Consider the following 17,807-nt stretch of genomic DNA (forward strand, 5'->3'; position numbering starts at 1 on the left):
CTGCGATATGGGCCAACAATATTGCCATGTGTCTTGTATGCTAGTCGAGCAATTGATACCTATTGTAAGTCATTGGCATTTCTATAGTGGGACTTGGATATAGTGGGACCCCTTCCTCCATCGCCTACCTAAAACAAGTTCCTCCTTGTAACTTATTTCACCAAGTAAGTGAAGGTAGAAACTTGTGCCTCTATGCAAGATACTAATGTAAAGAAGATTGTTTGGATAAACATCGTTTATCACTTGAGAATCCTAATGACTGTTATTATGGATAACGAAATGCAATTCAATAGCAAGCTTTTTCTTGAGTTTTGTGTTGAATTAAAGATACAGAATTGTATTATACTCTAAGATTCCCCTAGAATAATGGCCAAGCAGAAACTACGAACAATACCCCACTAACCACCTTAAAGAAAACGCTAGAGTAAACCAAAGGAAAGTGAGTGGAAGACTTGCCCATGGTCTTGTGGGTTTACAAGACCACCCCGAGGAAGTCAACCGATGAGACATGACCCCATGAAAATCGAGATGCCCATTTCTCGAGCTTATTATTTAAAAAAGGGCATAATAAAAATTAAAACTTATAATTTTTTTAAAAAGTTTAATATGATGTTAGTTCTTACAATAAATCATTTTTTAGTTTATGACGAAAGTGATTTTATGTTTAATTAAAATTTTCATTGCACAAAAGTTGTCTCTTTGAAATTATGCTGTGGCTTAAGCTTGGATTTCAGATTCTAATGAAATGAGAAATAAGCGGCTAATGCAAACGCGCCAAAGAGTCATATGTAAGCAGGCAAACCTCAAGCAAAGTGGGCCCAAAATCAGATGTGGCCCATTTTAACATATTGTCAATTTGCAAATTTTAAGGTTCGGATGAAATTGCAGGCCCAAGTATAGTTGGGCTTCCTAAGATAGGCCCAAAAGGCCCATAATATTCTAAGCCCATATCCAATTATCCTCCATCTTCCTTGGACCGCTTTTAAAACCCTACCTTCGCTGCTGTCCCCGTAATCTGAGATTAATCTCAATAGTATCAGATTCAGATGGCGTTTTGTCGTGCGAAGACATGGTTTTCGAGAAGTTTCTCTTCTCTTTCTTCAAATCCATTACGCGTTTGTGTTGTTGGAAGCGGACCTGCTGGCTTCTACACTGCTGAAAAGGTACACTCTGCTCTCTGTTTGCTTGCTGAGAAAGTTTACTAAAAGAATAGGAAAGTGTGAACTATTTTTTATAAAGCGACTACATGAAATTTCAACAATTTTTTAGCTCATTTGCGGTGCAATGAAAGTGAAGGTTGTTTTGATATTGAATTAGAAGGGGAATTATATAAGTCTTTCTGTTTTTTAATTTGCTTTACTAGATGCTGAAGGCGCATCAAGGAGCAGAAATTGACATTGTTGATCGATTGCCTACTCCGTTTGGATTGGTCCGCTCTGGTGTGGCACCTGATCATCCCGAAACCAAGGTGAATCCCTACCTATTGCTCTCGTACTGATGTTTGGTTCTTGGGAATCTGGAGTCCCGGTTAATAGAAGTACTATATTCCACAGCAGAAACAAGATTTTCAAATTCTGTGGAATTTGAGCTTCAAATGAAAACATGTTCTGAGCCCCCGAATATAGCCTTAATTCACAAAATTCTTCGAAGTTTCCCTGCCAAATCAAAATTTAACAGATGTATTTCAAATTAAGGAAAGGCTCTTATATCCAGAAGTACCGTGAAAGTGCAGAACTAATAAAACTCACGTGAATTATAATTAACTATTCCCAAAATTTTTTGTTCTGTTATGAAATGTGTTTCTCAAAGTTTCACCTTATCACAATCTGATGTTCTTCATATGATCAAGAGCTCTTATCTTTGTTTTTTTTTTTTTACCTTTATTTTGTAAAATAATCCTCTTAATTCATCTTACTATACCAGAATACTTCCAACAGATTGTGGTGAACCAATTTTCTCGGGTTGCACAAAATGATCGGTGCTCTTTCATTGGAAATGTGACTCTTGGATCTTCCATTTCTCTCTCGGAACTCCGTGAGTTGTATCATGTGGTAGTGTAGCTTCTCTCTTATGTTATTTATCTTGGACTGCTTTCTTATTGTTTATTAATGTTGGATGCAATCGAGCAGGTTGTGCTTGCATATGGTGCTGAAAGTGACAGAGTCCTTGGTATTCCAGGAGAAGTACGTTTTATAAAAATAATGTTTTGTGCCTTTGTTTAAATTATCCATTAGTCTTGCATATTATTTTCTATCACAAGGGATTTCATATACTGAATTAATGGTTTCAGGATTTTGATAATTTAATTTCAAAATGTTATAAGGGTAGATGTAGTTTCTGTTGTTTATGTATTTCTTTTCCAGGATTTTGCAGGAATACACTCAGCTAGAGAATTTGTTTGGTGGTATAATGGGCATCCAGACTGCAAAAACCTGGATCCTGATTTGAAGAGCACTGATACAGCTGTTATTCTTGGTCAGGTATCTTGATACATTTTTGATGTTAGGAAGCAAGTCTAGTGGTATGATTGTTAAATCTGATGAGTGACTGGCAGTGCTCCTGTAGATTGGTTATCTCTTGTAACTTTACCTTGTCCGGATATCTTCATCCAGCTGTTATACTCATGCAGAGACTATTCTTAGATGCTGATCTTAATGAATTCTGTAGCTTGCATTTATAAATCCAAAATAAGTGTGCTTCTAAAGGACCAGATCACATGTCCTCCTTACACGAGCAAGGACTTCTAATTATGCTGTCTCTTGATGTTCCAAGGGAAACAGCTTAAGTAGTAGATAATTTGTTACTAATTGATTTATTATGTTTGTACTGTAGAAAAGGAGGAGTGTGTAAGTGTGTGTGTGTGTATATATATTTGATCATGTTATGAATCACTATAATCCCAAAACAAGTGCTTGTCTATGGGCCTTGGCATTGACAAAGTTTTTACATTTTCAGGGTAATGTTGCGCTTGATGTTGCACGTATCCTCTTACGACCTACAATGGAATTGGCAAAAACTGATATTGCCAGCCATGCGTTGGCTGCTCTGGAGGAGAGCTCTATAAGGTTTTATGCCCCAACATTTGATTGCACAGATAAAATTTGGTTACTTCATTTGGATCCTCTATGTATTTGTATAAATGATATCAGTTTAATTGCAGGAAAGTGTATTTGGTAGGAAGACGTGGACCAGTACAAGCAGCTTGTACTGCAAAAGAGCTACGTGAAATTCTTGGTAATTCTTAGCCTCTAGCATCCATACCAGAGATATAAATCTGAGCATTTATCGATGTTTTGTATCTGGAATGCATTTTCTGGTTCATTGCTGAAAAGGGAGTCTGCCTGATCATTTTGACCCACTTTACAGGTGCTATCAGTAGTAGAGGAAGTAAGGTTTATTCTAGGTTGAGGTTTTAAATTTGGGTAGATCGAATGGTGGCCTGATTTATTTTTTTATTATTTTTACTTTTTTGTTAAACTTTAATTTTTAATTTTATTTCTTTGCCTATTCCGTTGCTGATTTTTTTAATCTGTTGCTATGATCTACATCCCATGGAAAAGGATTAAAAGGTTGATTTCATCTAAAATATCACATGGTTTACTTAAAACTGGCATGTATGCTTCTAGTTGGTCTCATTTTTATAAGATGCAAACATGCTTTATCTGAAATCTTCTATATTTGATAGATCAGGTTCATGATTTTCAATCTAAGTTAACTTTTAAATTTTATCATGGTTTCTGATGTTTCTGTTGTTATGTAAAGACCTCATTTGAATGTGATAATTAAGGTCTGGTAAAAATAATTGATATTTAAGGAAGCTTTTACATCTTATTGCAGGTATTAAGGATTTGAATGTTCACATTCAAGAATCTGATCTACTTAAAAGCCCAGCAGATGAGGTATATCTAGATTATCAATTATCCAGTATGCTAAATTTCACATTTAACGTAGGGGATTGCATTTCATCCTAGGAATAAGAATGTTGGTTATTTTCTATTTCCATTTTTTTGGGTGATATAAAAATGTCACAGAAACATGAACTCTTATCTGTTTCTTGTCTCTTTGTTACCTTTTCCCATGTTGATATTATTTCTATCTGTTGATAAAGGAAGAACTGAAGAATAATAGAATTCAGAGGAGGGTTTATGAGTTGCTCTCTAAGGCGGCCTCAGGACCTTCTCTTACCAGTTCAGATCAACGGGAACTGCACTTTGTTTTCTTCCGGAAGCCAGATAGGTTTCTGGATTCAGGTGACAGAAATGGCCATGTTGCAGGTGTGCGCTGTGAGAAGACAATTCTTAAAGGTAATAATATCCTCTCTAACCATTTCTGCTAAGTAACTCTATAAGGCTCCTCTCGTCTTGATTGCTGGATATCTTAGTTTCTTGCAGTGCCTCTGCCATAGGCATTGTGCATATAATCCTGAATGCAAGTTACCAAAATACTGATGGTAATATCAAAGTGTGGTCATTATTGAAATCCCAAAAGTCACATCATTTTTTTTTCTGAAAAAGTGAACAAAAGTAGGAAGTTGTTAAGTTGTCCTGAAAAAAAATGGGCGCAAAACACAAATTCAATCATTGCATGTCCATGAGATATTCAAATGCCTGTTAATTAGTGTCTTAATTTGATTTTGTAGAAAGTGTTGGCTCTGGGAAACAGATTGCAGTGGGTACTGGACAGTTCGAAGATCTTGAATGCGGGTAATATATGAAGAGAGAGAGAACTGAATGATCTGTATGAATAGGGAACCAGAGCTTACTCTTCCATATAGCTCTTTCTTTATCTGCCTAAATTACTAACTACCATGACAATGTGCTTTCCCATTTTGCAGGATAGTGCTAAAGAGCATTGGTTACAAATCTGTACCTATCAATGGTTTACCCTTTGATCATCATAAAGGTAAAAAAAAAGAAAAAAAAGAAATATGGATCATGACATTAAAACATTTCACTCTTAGTTATGCTTATTACATGCATATAATCTTCCTTCATTAAAAATATTCCCATGACATTGAGTATTTATTTTTTGGATAAACACTTGGAATCTATATATACATATATATATATATATATATATATATATATATATATATATAAATGTATGTATGTATGTATGTATGTAACTAGAAGAAATTTTTAAAAAGAGCTATAGTAAAAGTGCACCAGAGTACATGGGAAATATACAAAGGGTGCCAAGCAAAAAAGCCAAAAAAGAGGGTTGCAGAACTAACTCTATTCTACTACGAAACTAACCAATCAACAAAATCAATCAAAGACATAGATGCCTCCATTATGCAATGCCTAAGACATTCCAAAAAATTATACATAAAAATGGATTTGAATGCTTGCTCCAATTGCTCCACGTTTTGAAATACCCTTCTATTTCTCTCCCACCAAATTGTCCAAAAGAACACAAAGGGCCACTCATCCATGCCCTCTTATGCCTCTTCCCAATGTAGGACTCATTCCAGATTAACAAACATTAGTCTTGTTGAAGAGTGCATCACCCACTCTATGCTAAACACAGAGATGACCAACTGCCACAATATTCTTGCAGAGTCACCAAATGTAAAAAAATATGATCAACATTCTGTTCTTCCCTTCTACATATGTAACTTTTGTTTCCTGAGGACAAACCTCTCATTTTCAACTGGTCCAAAGTCAAAATCCTTCCCCATGTAGTTTCCCATGCAAATCCCCCACTCTTGTCCAAATTCACAAGTTCCATAAAACAGCAACTGGAAATAACTCTTAATCTTCCTGACACCAAAACGGAATAGAAAGCTGCAACAGAGAACATTTCAATGCCATTAAAATGGTCTTGAAACTGGTATTAAATCTTTGTTTATTTATTTCTTTTGAGACAATATACTTTTTTTAACACTTAATTCAATCACATGTATATAATTCTAAGGAGGAAAAGTCAAATAGACTTGTAATGGTGATGACTCTGCAGTTCACTCATAAGTTTAATTATTATTGTCTCTAGGCTGTCTTTTTTTTTTCTTTTTTTACTTTTTTCACTTGCTAGGGTACGCAACACATGATAATTTTAGGGTAGCCATCCTTCATTAAGTCTTTATAACTACTTGAAATTTTATATTTTAGAGGAGATCTTTTCTCATATCGTGTGCCGATAGACTATATAAATAGTTTTTATAGCCATCTACATTTTATCCATCTATAGTGGTTCTTAAATGTGCATCAAAAGCCATCTTCAAAAAATTTCAAATGTCATGTTTATTTACCTATTAAGGCTTCTTTTCCAGGCATAGTTCCAAATATTCAAGGTCGAGTTCTAAGTAATACTACTGGAAATCCTACACTAGTTGAGGAAGGATTATATGTATGTGGGTGGTTGAAGAGAGGACCAACTGGAATCATTGCTACAAACCTTTACTGTGCTGAAGAAACTGTAAGTAGTTTCTTTTACCCTGGACACACGAAGTTATTTTAAATTTTAGAGATTGGGATTGTGTCCATCATCAGTGATGCATGAAGTGTCATCTCCTGTTAATATTCTGAAATTTGAAGTTCAAGTAAATAGGGTTATGTATAGGGAATGCTGGCTTTGCTAATTGGCCATGGTACCATGACAGGTTGCTAGCATATCTGAAGACCTTGAACAAGGAAAGTTACCATCCACATCTAGCTTGCCTAAACCAGGCCGAGAGGGCCTCCTTCAGTTATTAGCTGAGAGGAATGTCAGAGTTTTATCGTTCAGTACCTGGGAAAAGATTGATTCTGAAGAGAAGAGGCTCGGGAGTTTGAGAAACAAACCCAGAGAAAAATTAACCACGAGGGAAGAGCTACTGAAAGTTACCATGGAATGAATCAACCTGGAGAGGAATAATTTTTTCTTTTTTAACAGGTTAAGAATTGATTTTGCTTATTATTCAATTGTAACGCCCCACCCACCTTTTGGGTTATAGAGTGCTGATGCCACTGCAAACAATATGTACCAATTTTATCATAAAAAATAATAATCCTCATCAACCCCAAAGGAGTATTTGAGGTCCAAACTCTGTTTGTCCTAATTGCATGTTGTAGCTCAGTTATCTTTTGATTTACCTTTAATTCATTTGAGCTTCCCTTGCAATGTTCCAATTCTTCAAAATTAGATTATAAATATGCCAAGATATGTTATATTTGCCATTCACACAGTTACTTAGGATCTCATTCAATTTCAATTGTAAATTTTAACATCCCTGTGTTTGTCCTTCCGTTTATCTGGGCCAAATAATGGACTATATGTATAAGGTGTTACTTTACTGGTTTAAATCTGAGACTTGTATGATACAATCACTCTAGGATACCACTCTAAATTGGAGTTGTAGGCTAAGTATTATCAGTTAGTTTATAATATTATATTAATCAGAACATGTTCTTTAGCATATAAAAGTAGAAGAAAAACAGCTTTCTCATTTGGTTGTGATGAAAAATAGAAAAAAAGAGAAATTTGTTCATTTTAAAACTCTCCCTTTCCTATCCTAAAATGGAAGGAAAGTTGGAGAAGGAGGCGATGTAACGTTATTGCGGTCAGACTTGTATTTTAATTTTTGTTTAAATAATAAACTCTCGATTTCCTGGCCAAGTAACTTGGGTAGTGGCAGATGCTTTGGAGATCCTTTTTGATATATGGAGTGGATCTCTTGTTTGCCAATACTGCATTCTTGTCAAAGTGAAATTGTAATGGTAGAGGATTAAGCTTTTCTTCTTTGCCTTTCATTACTATTCATGTACTCATTGTGGTAATGTTTGTGTGCCAGGTCTTGCATGAGGGGAAGAAATGAAAAGAGCAGTGAAGACAAGTCAGTTTCCTCTTGTATCTTTTTATGTCCTTTTCAGATTTACATGCTATTATAATTCACCAAGTTGCTTGTCCCCTTTTTCCTTTCTTTTCTTTTGGTGTCTTGGATTTGAACTATCGTGCTTGCCTTGTAACATCTTTGTTTTTGAATGCGATTGCAAGTTTGAAGTTCTTCCCTCACCATTATTTGGTTTCATTTTAGAGGGAATTTTTTTTCAGTGTAATGAGTTTTTTAATCTAAAGCAGGTTGACAATTGCTTTTAAGTCAATAGTTGTGGGCAAAGTCAAAATTCCACCATGTTTGTCTATGGTAAGCACTTAGGAAAGCTGCTGCTATCTTCAAAGAAACTAGCTGCTCCAAGTCTTCCAATATGTGTGTCTTTAATTGTGGTTCGTATCATGGGAGGATTGAATTTTCAGTACTCTTATGTCACACCAGGATGTCACTTTTGTGCCTAAATGATTCCCAACTAAAACCTCCACTAAGAATATTGAAATATTCAGCTGGTATACGTACTACCCTCTTCAGGAAAAAGAATTCCAGTTGGCCCTTTACATGGATTTACTCCAAACCTCCATTGAAGTTGTTTTCTATGAATCCTTTTAAACAAGAAGCTGACCTAAAATTTTGGTCTGCAAATGTGAACGTAATATTTTTGGGCAGACATGCTCTAGAGACCTCCCCATGAACCTTAACCCTAAGGTTAAAAATTTTAATGAGATCTTCAATTGTTTAACTATTTATTCCATACTGGCATCATTCCAAAATTTCTGGCAGTTCAACATGTGAATCAAATTTTGGTTTTCTACTATAAAATGCATTTTAGTGTGTTGAAATTTTGGAGTTACTGCTGTCAAATTTAGTACTAATGTATAGTCAGTATAAAAGCTTGTTTTCTATATCAAAGTCCAGACAGCCCTGTACAACCCCTTGTAATCAATGGGTCTGTCACCAACAAAAATAGCTATAACCATGCTATTCTTAAAGTGATTTGCAACTTGGAGTTTTGGAGTTGTGGCTACTGAAACAATATCACAGATTCACAATTAGAGTCAGGGACTCAAGCTGATGTCATTGAGGATGATTCATGGTAAAAATGGCTAAGGTTCTCTGGAAGTTGCCATTGCCTTTCTCCATTAAACTCATAGATTTAATTTGGGAAAGGGTCAAAAATGAAACTGAGAAGAAGTGTCTTGATATACAACTCCTAACCGCGTTGTTTCATCATCAAAGATCTAATTTAGTATCAATTATTCAATGGTCTTGTTCTGGATTAATCTCAATTTCTCTGACAAGCCATAATACCGTTTACTTTATGAAATGACAAATATTTGGAACTATTGTGGGTGGGATTTAGAGGCAGTCGGCCGTTCTTTTTTTTTTTTTTTTTTCTTTTTCCTTTTTTTCTCAATCAATTGAAGCTTCTTTGGTGGTTGATTGATGGGATATGCGGCGTTGTCTTCCAGTCTACCTGCCAATGACATTGAATTTGGATGATTAATGAAGTTTCAATTTTTTGCATCTAGCACCATTAGACAGTTCTCTTGTGCAACTAAGATATTATGCTTGAACTTTTATACTAAATGAATATTATTGTCTCATCATCTCTGTAGTGTAATTATGTTTCCATCATTATCTGTTACGAGTTCTCTATGACATTGAGCAATAAAATATTTCCCTTTCATTTCAAATTATCATCTAGTGGAAATTCGTGGGCTCGGTAGTCCTGTCTGAAATGTTCATTTTTCTTGTTTGCAAATTGATTGATTTAACCATGGAAGAGACTTCTGTAATTAAAGAGTATCCTTGGGATAACTTTCAAAGAGAAATGACTTCTAACTAAAATTATATATATTTCTACTATTGAACTCATAGCCTTGCATGGTACCCTTTGTTCTGTTCCATGTAAGGAAGCTGGTAGGGAGAAGTGTTTGTTCAGGTTTCATGCCCAACCATTCTGTTTGAGCCCCCCAACCTTTGAAAAAGACATTGAACTAAAACATCCATAGGCCTCATCATAGAAATTGTTGTGTAAGTTAATTCTTCCTGGAAGTTGCTTCAAAACACATTCCTAGCCATATGTCTCAACCTTTCTCTCTAATGTTGCTGTAGTGTGTTTGCATGAACATGAACTGCAGAATCACCAAATTGTACTTATCGTAAAACTCTGAAAGTGCTGGTGATTGGCTTTGCTTGGCCTTTGGCCAAAGGTCCTTTGGTCTCAGCGGGGGCTGCAAAAGGACTGATCTGCCTTGGGATTATCAAGTTGAGTAAGAAGTAAGAATCTGTGACCTTAAGTTCTACAGATTGGTAGAATGACTGATAGTGCAAAAAAATGAGAGAGAGATTCAGCCCTCCTGACCTCAATAATTCTCTTTAGGGACCCCATTGATAGAACCAAGTGGCAGCACTATGAAACTTGTAGCCTTTTTTGTTTTTGGAACCCCACTACCCAGCTGTGCATCAATACAATGCTTCAATTCTTGTCTTCACAAGTGCCTTGGAGACCCACCACCACAGTTACATTTACAACATCTAACCAACACTTGTGGCTTATTGTTTGGTGAAATTCCACTCATCCCTTTGCTTTTCCTCTTGTAGATCAAAAACTGGGAACCACTCTGAAAAGGGCTTCACGTACAAATTTTCCAGCCTAAGCAGAAAGTGTAAAAAAGGCCGGAAAGTGCAGAGAAAGACTTAAAAAAATGCCAGGGTGTTGGTAAGAGGTTTGAACTCTCATACTTTAAAGACACATAATGGGTTCACAAGATTCAAACAATAGGCAATTTGTGTGTGTTTACTGTGTTCCTTGGCCTCAGAAACCGTTTGAACCACCCAAATAATACAAGCTGAGATCATAAGGTTTGTGTGTTTGGCGTCATACCAGTGTTGGTTCTAATCCATATAATGTTGGTCCCAATCAGTGTAGTCAATTTAGCACCTAGGCAAGTACACGGGTGCACTTGGGACACCTAGGATTACTTGTCACAGTACTTGACAATTCCATCCCCATTATCCACCATTGGACTACACATTCCTCTGTTGTGGTGACTGCGAAAGCACTCTGTTTCTTGTTTAATCACTTTTTCCATACTCATCCTTCATTATCATGTCATTATCATCTAAGTATTAATAATATCAACCTTGGTCTGACACTTGTTTCAATATATTTGTAGCTGTCCTCTATAATCATTCTTGTTATTATTGTATTTGATGATTATCTTACAAACTCAGACCCAGATAAAATAATATATGTAAATAACCAAAAAAATGTAAAATAGAAAAAAGGGGAGGGAGATGGAAATGAGAAAGAGAAAGGGGGGTTGATGATGGAGAAGTGATAATGTCGGATCAGCTTGATTTTCAGCAAGGAGCATCTTGGAATTAAAAATGGGGGAGGTGGGGTCCATGGAGTCTGATCTAGTGTATCTGGTTTGCAGATATACATAAATAAAAATAAAATAAAATAAAATAAACATGTATGTATAATTTTATGATGGAGAAGGGTCCATTAGATTTTGGGTATTGGGAGTGAAGGAGGAGGCTATGGTTCCACAATGTTTAATCAAATCTGGTGCATGGGCTGCTGTTTCAAGATTCATCTTGTCTCCCCACACCCTCTTAAAAGTCTCCTCTCTGATTATGACATCCTTATCTCTTGCTGGAACATCATTTAAGGCCCTGTTTGCCTTCCTCCCTTTCTTTCCCTCTCTTAAGTCCCTTTTTTTTTTCTTTTTTCTTTTTTATTTCCTACTTTTACATTTCTGGAACTGGGTGCCCCACTTTCTGGGTTTTTTTTTTTTTAATTGCTCTTTATTATTATTATTATTATTATTTTTAAATGCTTGAACTTCAAATAAAGTTCTTGGACGGCCCTATTATACTGTACAGGCACCAACTACCAAGTCCAACTAATGTTGCCTTTTTAACTACTTTGAAAATGAGAATAAAAAAGAATTCCATTTTTCCAACATGGTTATTTTATAATGAATAGTTTGGAAGATGAGTTAATTCATAAATGGTATTCCACAAAAAGGAAAAAGGGGAAGATAAACGGAGGGAGTAAAGGTCGGTTCACGGGGACTGGATTCTGATTTCAGAGAGGGGGTGAGTGGTGAAAAAGAAGAAAAAGCAGAGAATGATTCTTGAAAAGTGGGGTCAGAGGAAGGGGAGCTCTCTCTGGTAGTTGTAGTCGTAGGCCTTGTAGCTTATCCCCCACTATCTTTGGTTTATCACCAGATTCACCACGTGGGACGCCTGCGATTGAGAAAAATTAAAATTAAAATTAAAACTAAAACTAAAAAAAAATTGCAGGCTGCAGGCAGAAGGGACCCACAATGCCCCACCACCACCAAACGCTGTGGCAGCGGCAGCAATGGGCATTAGGCGTAGGATAGCTGAGCTTAGGTCTCTTCCCAGAGTGTGTGAGAGAGGTGGCGCGTATTGGAGAAAGTGCGGTGACCGCATCTCTACCCTTTTGTACACTGCTCGATGACAATTGACACCCTCCACCCACTGCCTTTTTGGCCCCACCATCTCCTCCCAACCCAACCATTACAAAAAAAATTTCAAATACGCGAAGAACAGCTTTCTTTCTCTCTCTCTCTTTATTTTTTTGTTAGATGTGAATGTAATAAAGATTATTTAGAAAATTGAGTTTGTTTTTTATTCTTTTTCCGCTTCTCAAACTGCCGCTTTTTTTTTTTTCCTCGATTCAGTTTCGTTGGCAGTTGTCGTCTCTTGTCAGCTTTCCCGAAATTCCTCACTTTCTAGGGTTTTGGATGAATTCATCGCGTTTCAATCCCACTGAAAATATTTCTCTTTTGCTTTCTTTCATTTTTTTTTTCCCGAGAATCAGAACGATGGATAGGCCAAAACCCAACAGAGTTCTTTCTTTTTCTCTTTTTTTTCTTGGATGTTTTTCTTTTTCAGTTGTCCGACGGAAAATCCAAGAAAATTTTTGGTTGAGACAGCGTTCGTCCAATCCCTTTCTGCGATTCCGTGCGATCTGTTTCCGTCCTTTTGAGTTCTCATTTCTCCCAAAGCCTGTTTTTGCTAACTTGCGCTCCTCCTCTCCAGTTTAGCTTCTTGCTAAGTTCTATACTTATATATATATATAAAATATTAAAAGAAAACATTATGATTTTAAGGCCTCTTAAATTTTACAGTGTAATTACGTTTGTGACCTATGATGTTCTGCCTTGTAAATATCATGAAAGGACAAATATCTGAAAAAAGAAATAGAAAGATACAGGAAAGAGAAATATACCAGAGAAAAAAAAAACATAAAAACATATTGTAATTAACACGGAAAAGACCAAATCTTTCCATGGCCTGTCGGTATAGTTGCTGGAAAAGGTCAATAAAAAGGTGAAAAATAAAAATAAAAAATAAGAGAAAAATAAAAATCCACTTCCATCTTCAAGACACTTTGGCTATTTAGTCTAAAATTAATAAATTATTATCATCATCTCCTAAATTACGGTGGAGAGAGGTCAGAGAGAAGTTATATAGTGGAGATAAAAAAGGATACAGAGAAAGGCCAAAGAACCTTCTCTTCTTCTTCATAATTAACACTGTATAATAGTATTCATATTTCTTTGTGTAGATAAGCTCTCCTCTGCTTTTCTTCTTCATAGACCCTTTTTCATGTTTGTTGAAGTTTGATGTCTAAGCAACTGGAGCATGATTACATAGGCTTGTCAGAGGTTTCTTCAATGGAAAGCTCTGAGAAGCTCACCACTGATTCGGAGGGCAGCAATGGTCTCAACTTGAAGGCCACAGAGCTGAGGCTGGGTTTGCCTGGTTCTGAGTCACCTGAGAGGATTGACTCAGTTGGGGGTTTGGATAAGAATGGATACCCACTTGGGGTGCTGAAGAACTTGGTCTCTGGTGCCAAGAGAGGCTTCTCTGACGCCATTGATGGTGGTTCCGGCAAGTGGGTCTTCTCCGGGAGTGGTGGATCCGAGACTGATTTGGCCAAAGGTGGTGGCTTGTTCTCTCCCAGAGGTGGAAATGGTGGTGGGAAGCATCTTGGTGGGTCGGAGAGCAACAATCAGCACTCGAGTTTGGGTACTCCAGTTAAGAACGACGTCGTTCCGCAGTCGCCAAAGCCTATGCATGAGAAAAAGCCTCAGATTTCTGCTCCTGCCGCAAAGTAACCATCTTTCTCATGTTTTCTTCCTTTTTCTTACCCAAGAAAATAACTAGTATTATGAGTTAGTTTCTTTCTTCATTATTTTTTTTGGTGCGTTTATTTTATTGTTAGATTATTTTCTGGTATTATTTAATGATATTCTCGGCGGTCTTGAATTTTTTCTTTTGGAGAATTTACTTAGCTGATTTTAGTTGGTTTTTTTTTTTCTTTCCTGGGTGTTTCTGCCTGCCTTTTTCTGTTCGCTTGTAGGTGGCTTCATGTTTGCTAATTTGCTCTACAACTTGTGTGTGTGTATTTTATCACTTTTTTTCCCCTTTTTTTCCCTCTATTTTGCAGTGTCTTGACGAATTTTTAAGCTTTAACGTTGAAGGTTCCTTTAAATTCTTCGAATTGTTTGTTTCTTTAGAAAACTGAGGAAAGAAAAGAAAAAGAAAAAGAAAGTAGGATTTTTGTTGTTTTGATTTTTTAAAAGGGAAAAATAAAATAAAATACTCAATTCGATACAATTAAAAGGGTATATATATGGATATGAGATTCTCTTTAATCTGCCATCTTGGTCTGAATTTTTCTCTGGTTTTAAACAAAGGAAATTGCGGCTGTTTCTTGGCTGTACAAGGTTTTGAATTGCACTTAAGTGGGAGGATAAGTTAATTATGGTTCCTTTCCAAGAGATCTGCAAGAACTCAAGATTCCTCATGTTTATGTATCTGACAGAGCACAGGTAGTAGGGTGGCCACCAATTCGGTCTTTCCGGAAGAATTCAATGGCATCTAATCTTCCAAAGAATGATGAGGATGCGGAAGGCAAGTTAGGATCCGGGTGTCTTTACGTCAAGGTCAGTATGGATGGTGCTCCATACCTTAGGAAAGTTGATCTCAAATTATACTCCACCTATGTGGAACTCTCTTCAGCTTTAGAAAAGATGTTCAGCTGCTTTACAATTGGTAAGCAAACTCGCAAATCCCATCCCATGCCCTTGTTTAGCTGCTTCATGTTTTCCGATCAAGCAATGCTAAATCTTATGACCTAACGTCCCAAATAGGTTCTTCAAACAGACACAAGGGTAATTGCCCTTGGTTTCTAAAAGGAATTATTCTACATGCCATTGTGTGGAAAATTTGGTATGAAAACCAATCATTTCTCTTTCTTGTCACACACCCACAAATATGGAGACATAATTTCTTCTGCCTGCGCGTGCTAATTGTATTTTTTGTCTTATTTTTTGAAAAAGCTCAGTGTTTGACTAAGGATGTGTGGAAATAATAGCGGTAGGTGAGCATCAACTTCATTAACTTGTAATATTGTTTTTGAATGTGAACTCATCCATTATGTTTTTAAAAATAGAAACAAGGCCACCAAAAATTTAAGTGTTTATTTGGCATTCCATGTGAGACATAATATTCAATTTCTGTAGGATGTCGAAGTGCCCAGTTACTTAAATTTATCAATCAGAACATGAGAAGCGACATGAAAATTGGTAGTTATTATGCCTGAAAATTAGAAATGAATATTTGGATGGAGTTTAAACTCCAGCCATCTGATTGTGGCAGCAGGAAAGCACTTTATGGATAATTAGAAATACGTAATCTTAAATCTATCTGCAGTTCTTCTTCGTCTGTTTTAACTACTAGTGTAGGATAAATAGTTGGAAATAAAATCTATGTTGGTGATTTTGTTCCTTGACTGTAGTTCCTAAGGAACTCGAATAGTTTTAGAGACCTAAAAGACTTATAATCAAATTCGATTCTTCTTGCCCTCTGATGGTGACAGGGCCTATTAATTAGACATTCATTTCTCTTGAATGAAGGAGTTAATTCCCAGTTCTCATTTATTAGAATGGAAGGCAGGAAGCAGCATTCAAGATTCTTTTTATTTTTTTATTTTTAAATGAGCTCTCTTTTGGTAGATTCAAAATATTTTTTGGTTTTCATTAACCGAGTTCATTTCTGCTTGTGAACGACTGGTTCAGGGCAATGCGGTTCTAATGGAGTTCCTATTCGAGATGGTCTGAGTGAGAGTCGACTAATGGATCTTCTCCATGGCTCTGAGTACGTACTCACTTATGAAGACAAGGACGGTGACTGGATGCTAGTTGGCGATGTTCCTTGGGAGTAAGTGCCATTTCCCACTCATTTTTCATGGACTTTCTTCTCATACCTTTAAATTCTTCAACATACGGGATCCCAACTTGGATCCCATTATTGCAATTTCTCAAACAAACCGACACAAAATACCTATGCACAACAGAAAAATTCACATGATGTCGGACATGGTCACACAGCTGGCTGTTATTATTGATTATTTTATTTTTAGAAATAAATAAATGTCATTGTCTTAGAAGACAAAAAAAGTATGCAGCACTAATTCCTCCTAAAATATTGTTATTGCTTGTTGTTGCAGAATGTTTACAGACTCTTGCAAGAGAATGAGGATAATGAAGAGTTCAGAAGCCATTGGATTAGGTATGGGCTTTCTGAGCTTCCTTGTCCCCTTCCCTTTTCTTTTTTTTTCTTTTTTTGTGTGATTATTATGGAATAAATTGGCCTCTGCTCCCACCCCAAATCTTCCCAAATCACTGAGAAATATGGGCATGGATAGAAATGCCTATTGTTTTGGATGGTGGCTCGATACTTTTGATAGAAATTCCCATACCCAACTCTGCTTTTGTTTTGATCAGTTGATTGAGTCCTTACATGTGAAACTGATGATTTTTTGTGATGTGATTATGGCAGCCCCAAGGGCAATGGAGAAATGCAAGAGTCGCAACTAGTGTAATATTACTGCAGATGGATCAAATATTCTGTATAAGAAAAACACAGTGGAAGTGGTCTATATCTGAATGCTACAAACCTTGAGTGCCTTTCAAGGTTCAGCTTGGTTTTTCCTTAATTCTATATGTTCCAAAATATTTTAAGACTCGGGGTGTACTGAAAAAAACTTTCTAGCAGGCAAGACTCGGGAGGTATCTTTGTAGACAGTCGAAGGTTTTTCTTAGGTTTGTTTTAAGTCTTCTTCCCCCTCTCCATGTACTCTGAATTTCTGATTGCTGGCTGCTTAAGGCTTCAATACTAGCTATGTAAATGGTTTGCTGTACCACCAATCTCTCTCCTCTCTCTCTTATATGGCTGTTTGGTTGCTGAGAATCCAGAGGAAAATAAAGGAAACAAAAATTTTAAGCTCATATTCTCCATCTAGTCTCACTGGTTTAACCTTTTGTTTCTCAAGCACATTACGCAAAATGGAAGAAAAAAAGAAAAGAAAAAAAGAGACCAGATTGAAATTATTTTGGTTTTATTTATGAATTGTGGAGGAAGGGATAGAGGAAGAGGGAGGAGGCGTGTGGATGAGATGGCATGGAAAAAGGAAAATAAAGGGGACAGCGACCAGTGAGATGTGAGTGCTTGTTCTGAGGCCCACATTGCTTTGGTGCTTACCCCTTAAAGAAAAAGGTTGATGGTGGTTAAGGGGACATGTCTGTTCAATGGGGAATAATTGATCCATGCTTGAACAGAAAATATTAAATGCACTTCTCCCTGTTTTTAAAGGGACTCCTGCTTTATTGCTTTTATTTTTATTTTTTATTTTTTAAAATTCAATGATTTCCATATAAATATTACAAAAAAAAAAAAAAAAAAACTCTTGTAATTGGTTACTAGGGTTTTTGGAAAAATTGAATTTTGAAATATTTTAAAAGTTGGAAACTCTTCTAATTCAATCGATAACTTTTCATAATGGAAGTTTATGGTTTTTCAAATATAAAATTGGAGAGAAAAACCCTTAGAAAATTGTTTATTTTGTCCAAATCTTGAACCTCCATATTGTAGAAAATATGTGTAG

General features: G+C 36.2%; 2 protein-coding genes across 6 annotated transcripts; both read left to right on the plus strand.

Annotated features, from left to right (window-relative positions):
- The first annotated feature begins 1,021 nt into the window (after positions 1–1,021).
- On the plus strand, positions 1,022–11,078 carry LOC117925737 (NADPH:adrenodoxin oxidoreductase, mitochondrial). 5 transcript variants are annotated; one of them, XR_004653021.1, is made up of 15 exons: positions 1,022–1,163; positions 1,364–1,468; positions 1,938–2,051; positions 2,130–2,183; positions 2,364–2,480; positions 2,956–3,065; positions 3,161–3,234; positions 3,838–3,899; positions 4,109–4,304; positions 4,640–4,703; positions 4,835–4,902; positions 6,272–6,417; positions 6,602–6,873; positions 7,772–7,813; positions 10,415–11,066. XR_004653021.1 is itself a non-coding variant. In XM_034844833.1 (14 exons), exons 1-13 carry the CDS (start codon positions 1,047–1,049, stop codon positions 6,833–6,835), a joined length of 1,461 nt encoding a protein of 486 aa, XP_034700724.1. In that variant the 5' UTR covers positions 1,022–1,046; the 3' UTR covers positions 6,836–6,873; positions 7,772–8,081. The 5 variants fall into 5 exon arrangements, 4 of the variants coding, with proteins under 4 accessions (XP_034700724.1, XP_034700726.1, XP_034700723.1 ...); XM_034844833.1 differs by lacking the exon at positions 10,415–11,066 and having other exon boundaries at positions 7,772–8,081; XM_034844835.1 differs by lacking the exons at positions 6,272–6,417; positions 6,602–6,873 and having other exon boundaries at positions 10,415–11,078.
- Positions 11,079–13,302: 2,224 nt separating this feature from the next.
- LOC117925429 (auxin-responsive protein IAA27) lies at positions 13,303–17,070 on the plus strand. The gene is made up of 5 exons (XM_034844434.1): positions 13,303–13,970; positions 14,685–14,914; positions 15,940–16,081; positions 16,371–16,432; positions 16,703–17,070. Exons 1-5 carry the CDS (start codon positions 13,480–13,482, stop codon positions 16,738–16,740), a joined length of 963 nt encoding a protein of 320 aa, XP_034700325.1. The 5' UTR covers positions 13,303–13,479; the 3' UTR covers positions 16,741–17,070.
- Positions 17,071–17,807: the final 737 nt, after the last annotated feature.

The sequence above is a fragment of the Vitis riparia genome, chromosome 11 (assembly GCF_004353265.1).
Source record: "Vitis riparia cultivar Riparia Gloire de Montpellier isolate 1030 chromosome 11, EGFV_Vit.rip_1.0, whole genome shotgun sequence".
Taxonomy (NCBI): Eukaryota; Viridiplantae; Streptophyta; class Magnoliopsida; order Vitales; family Vitaceae; genus Vitis; species Vitis riparia.

Bases quoted from the DNA above. Each gene is read 5' to 3' on its own strand.
- LOC117925737 (XM_034844833.1), top strand. From the start codon at position 1,047: ATGGCGTTTTGTCGTGCGAAGACATGGTTTTCGAGAAGTTTCTCTTCT. The intron at 3,235-3,837 runs GTAATTCTTAGC...ATCTTATTGCAG, and splicing joins AGAGCTACGTGAAATTCTTG to GTATTAAGGATTTGAATGTT. The intron at 4,305-4,639 runs GTAATAATATCC...TTGATTTTGTAG, and splicing joins TGAGAAGACAATTCTTAAAG to AAAGTGTTGGCTCTGGGAAA.
- LOC117925429 (XM_034844434.1), top strand. From the start codon at position 13,480: ATGTCTAAGCAACTGGAGCATGATTACATAGGCTTGTCAGAGGTTTCT. The intron at 13,971-14,684 runs GTAACCATCTTT...TGTATCTGACAG, and splicing joins ATTTCTGCTCCTGCCGCAAA to AGCACAGGTAGTAGGGTGGC. The intron at 14,915-15,939 runs GTAAGCAAACTC...CGACTGGTTCAG, and splicing joins GTTCAGCTGCTTTACAATTG to GGCAATGCGGTTCTAATGGA.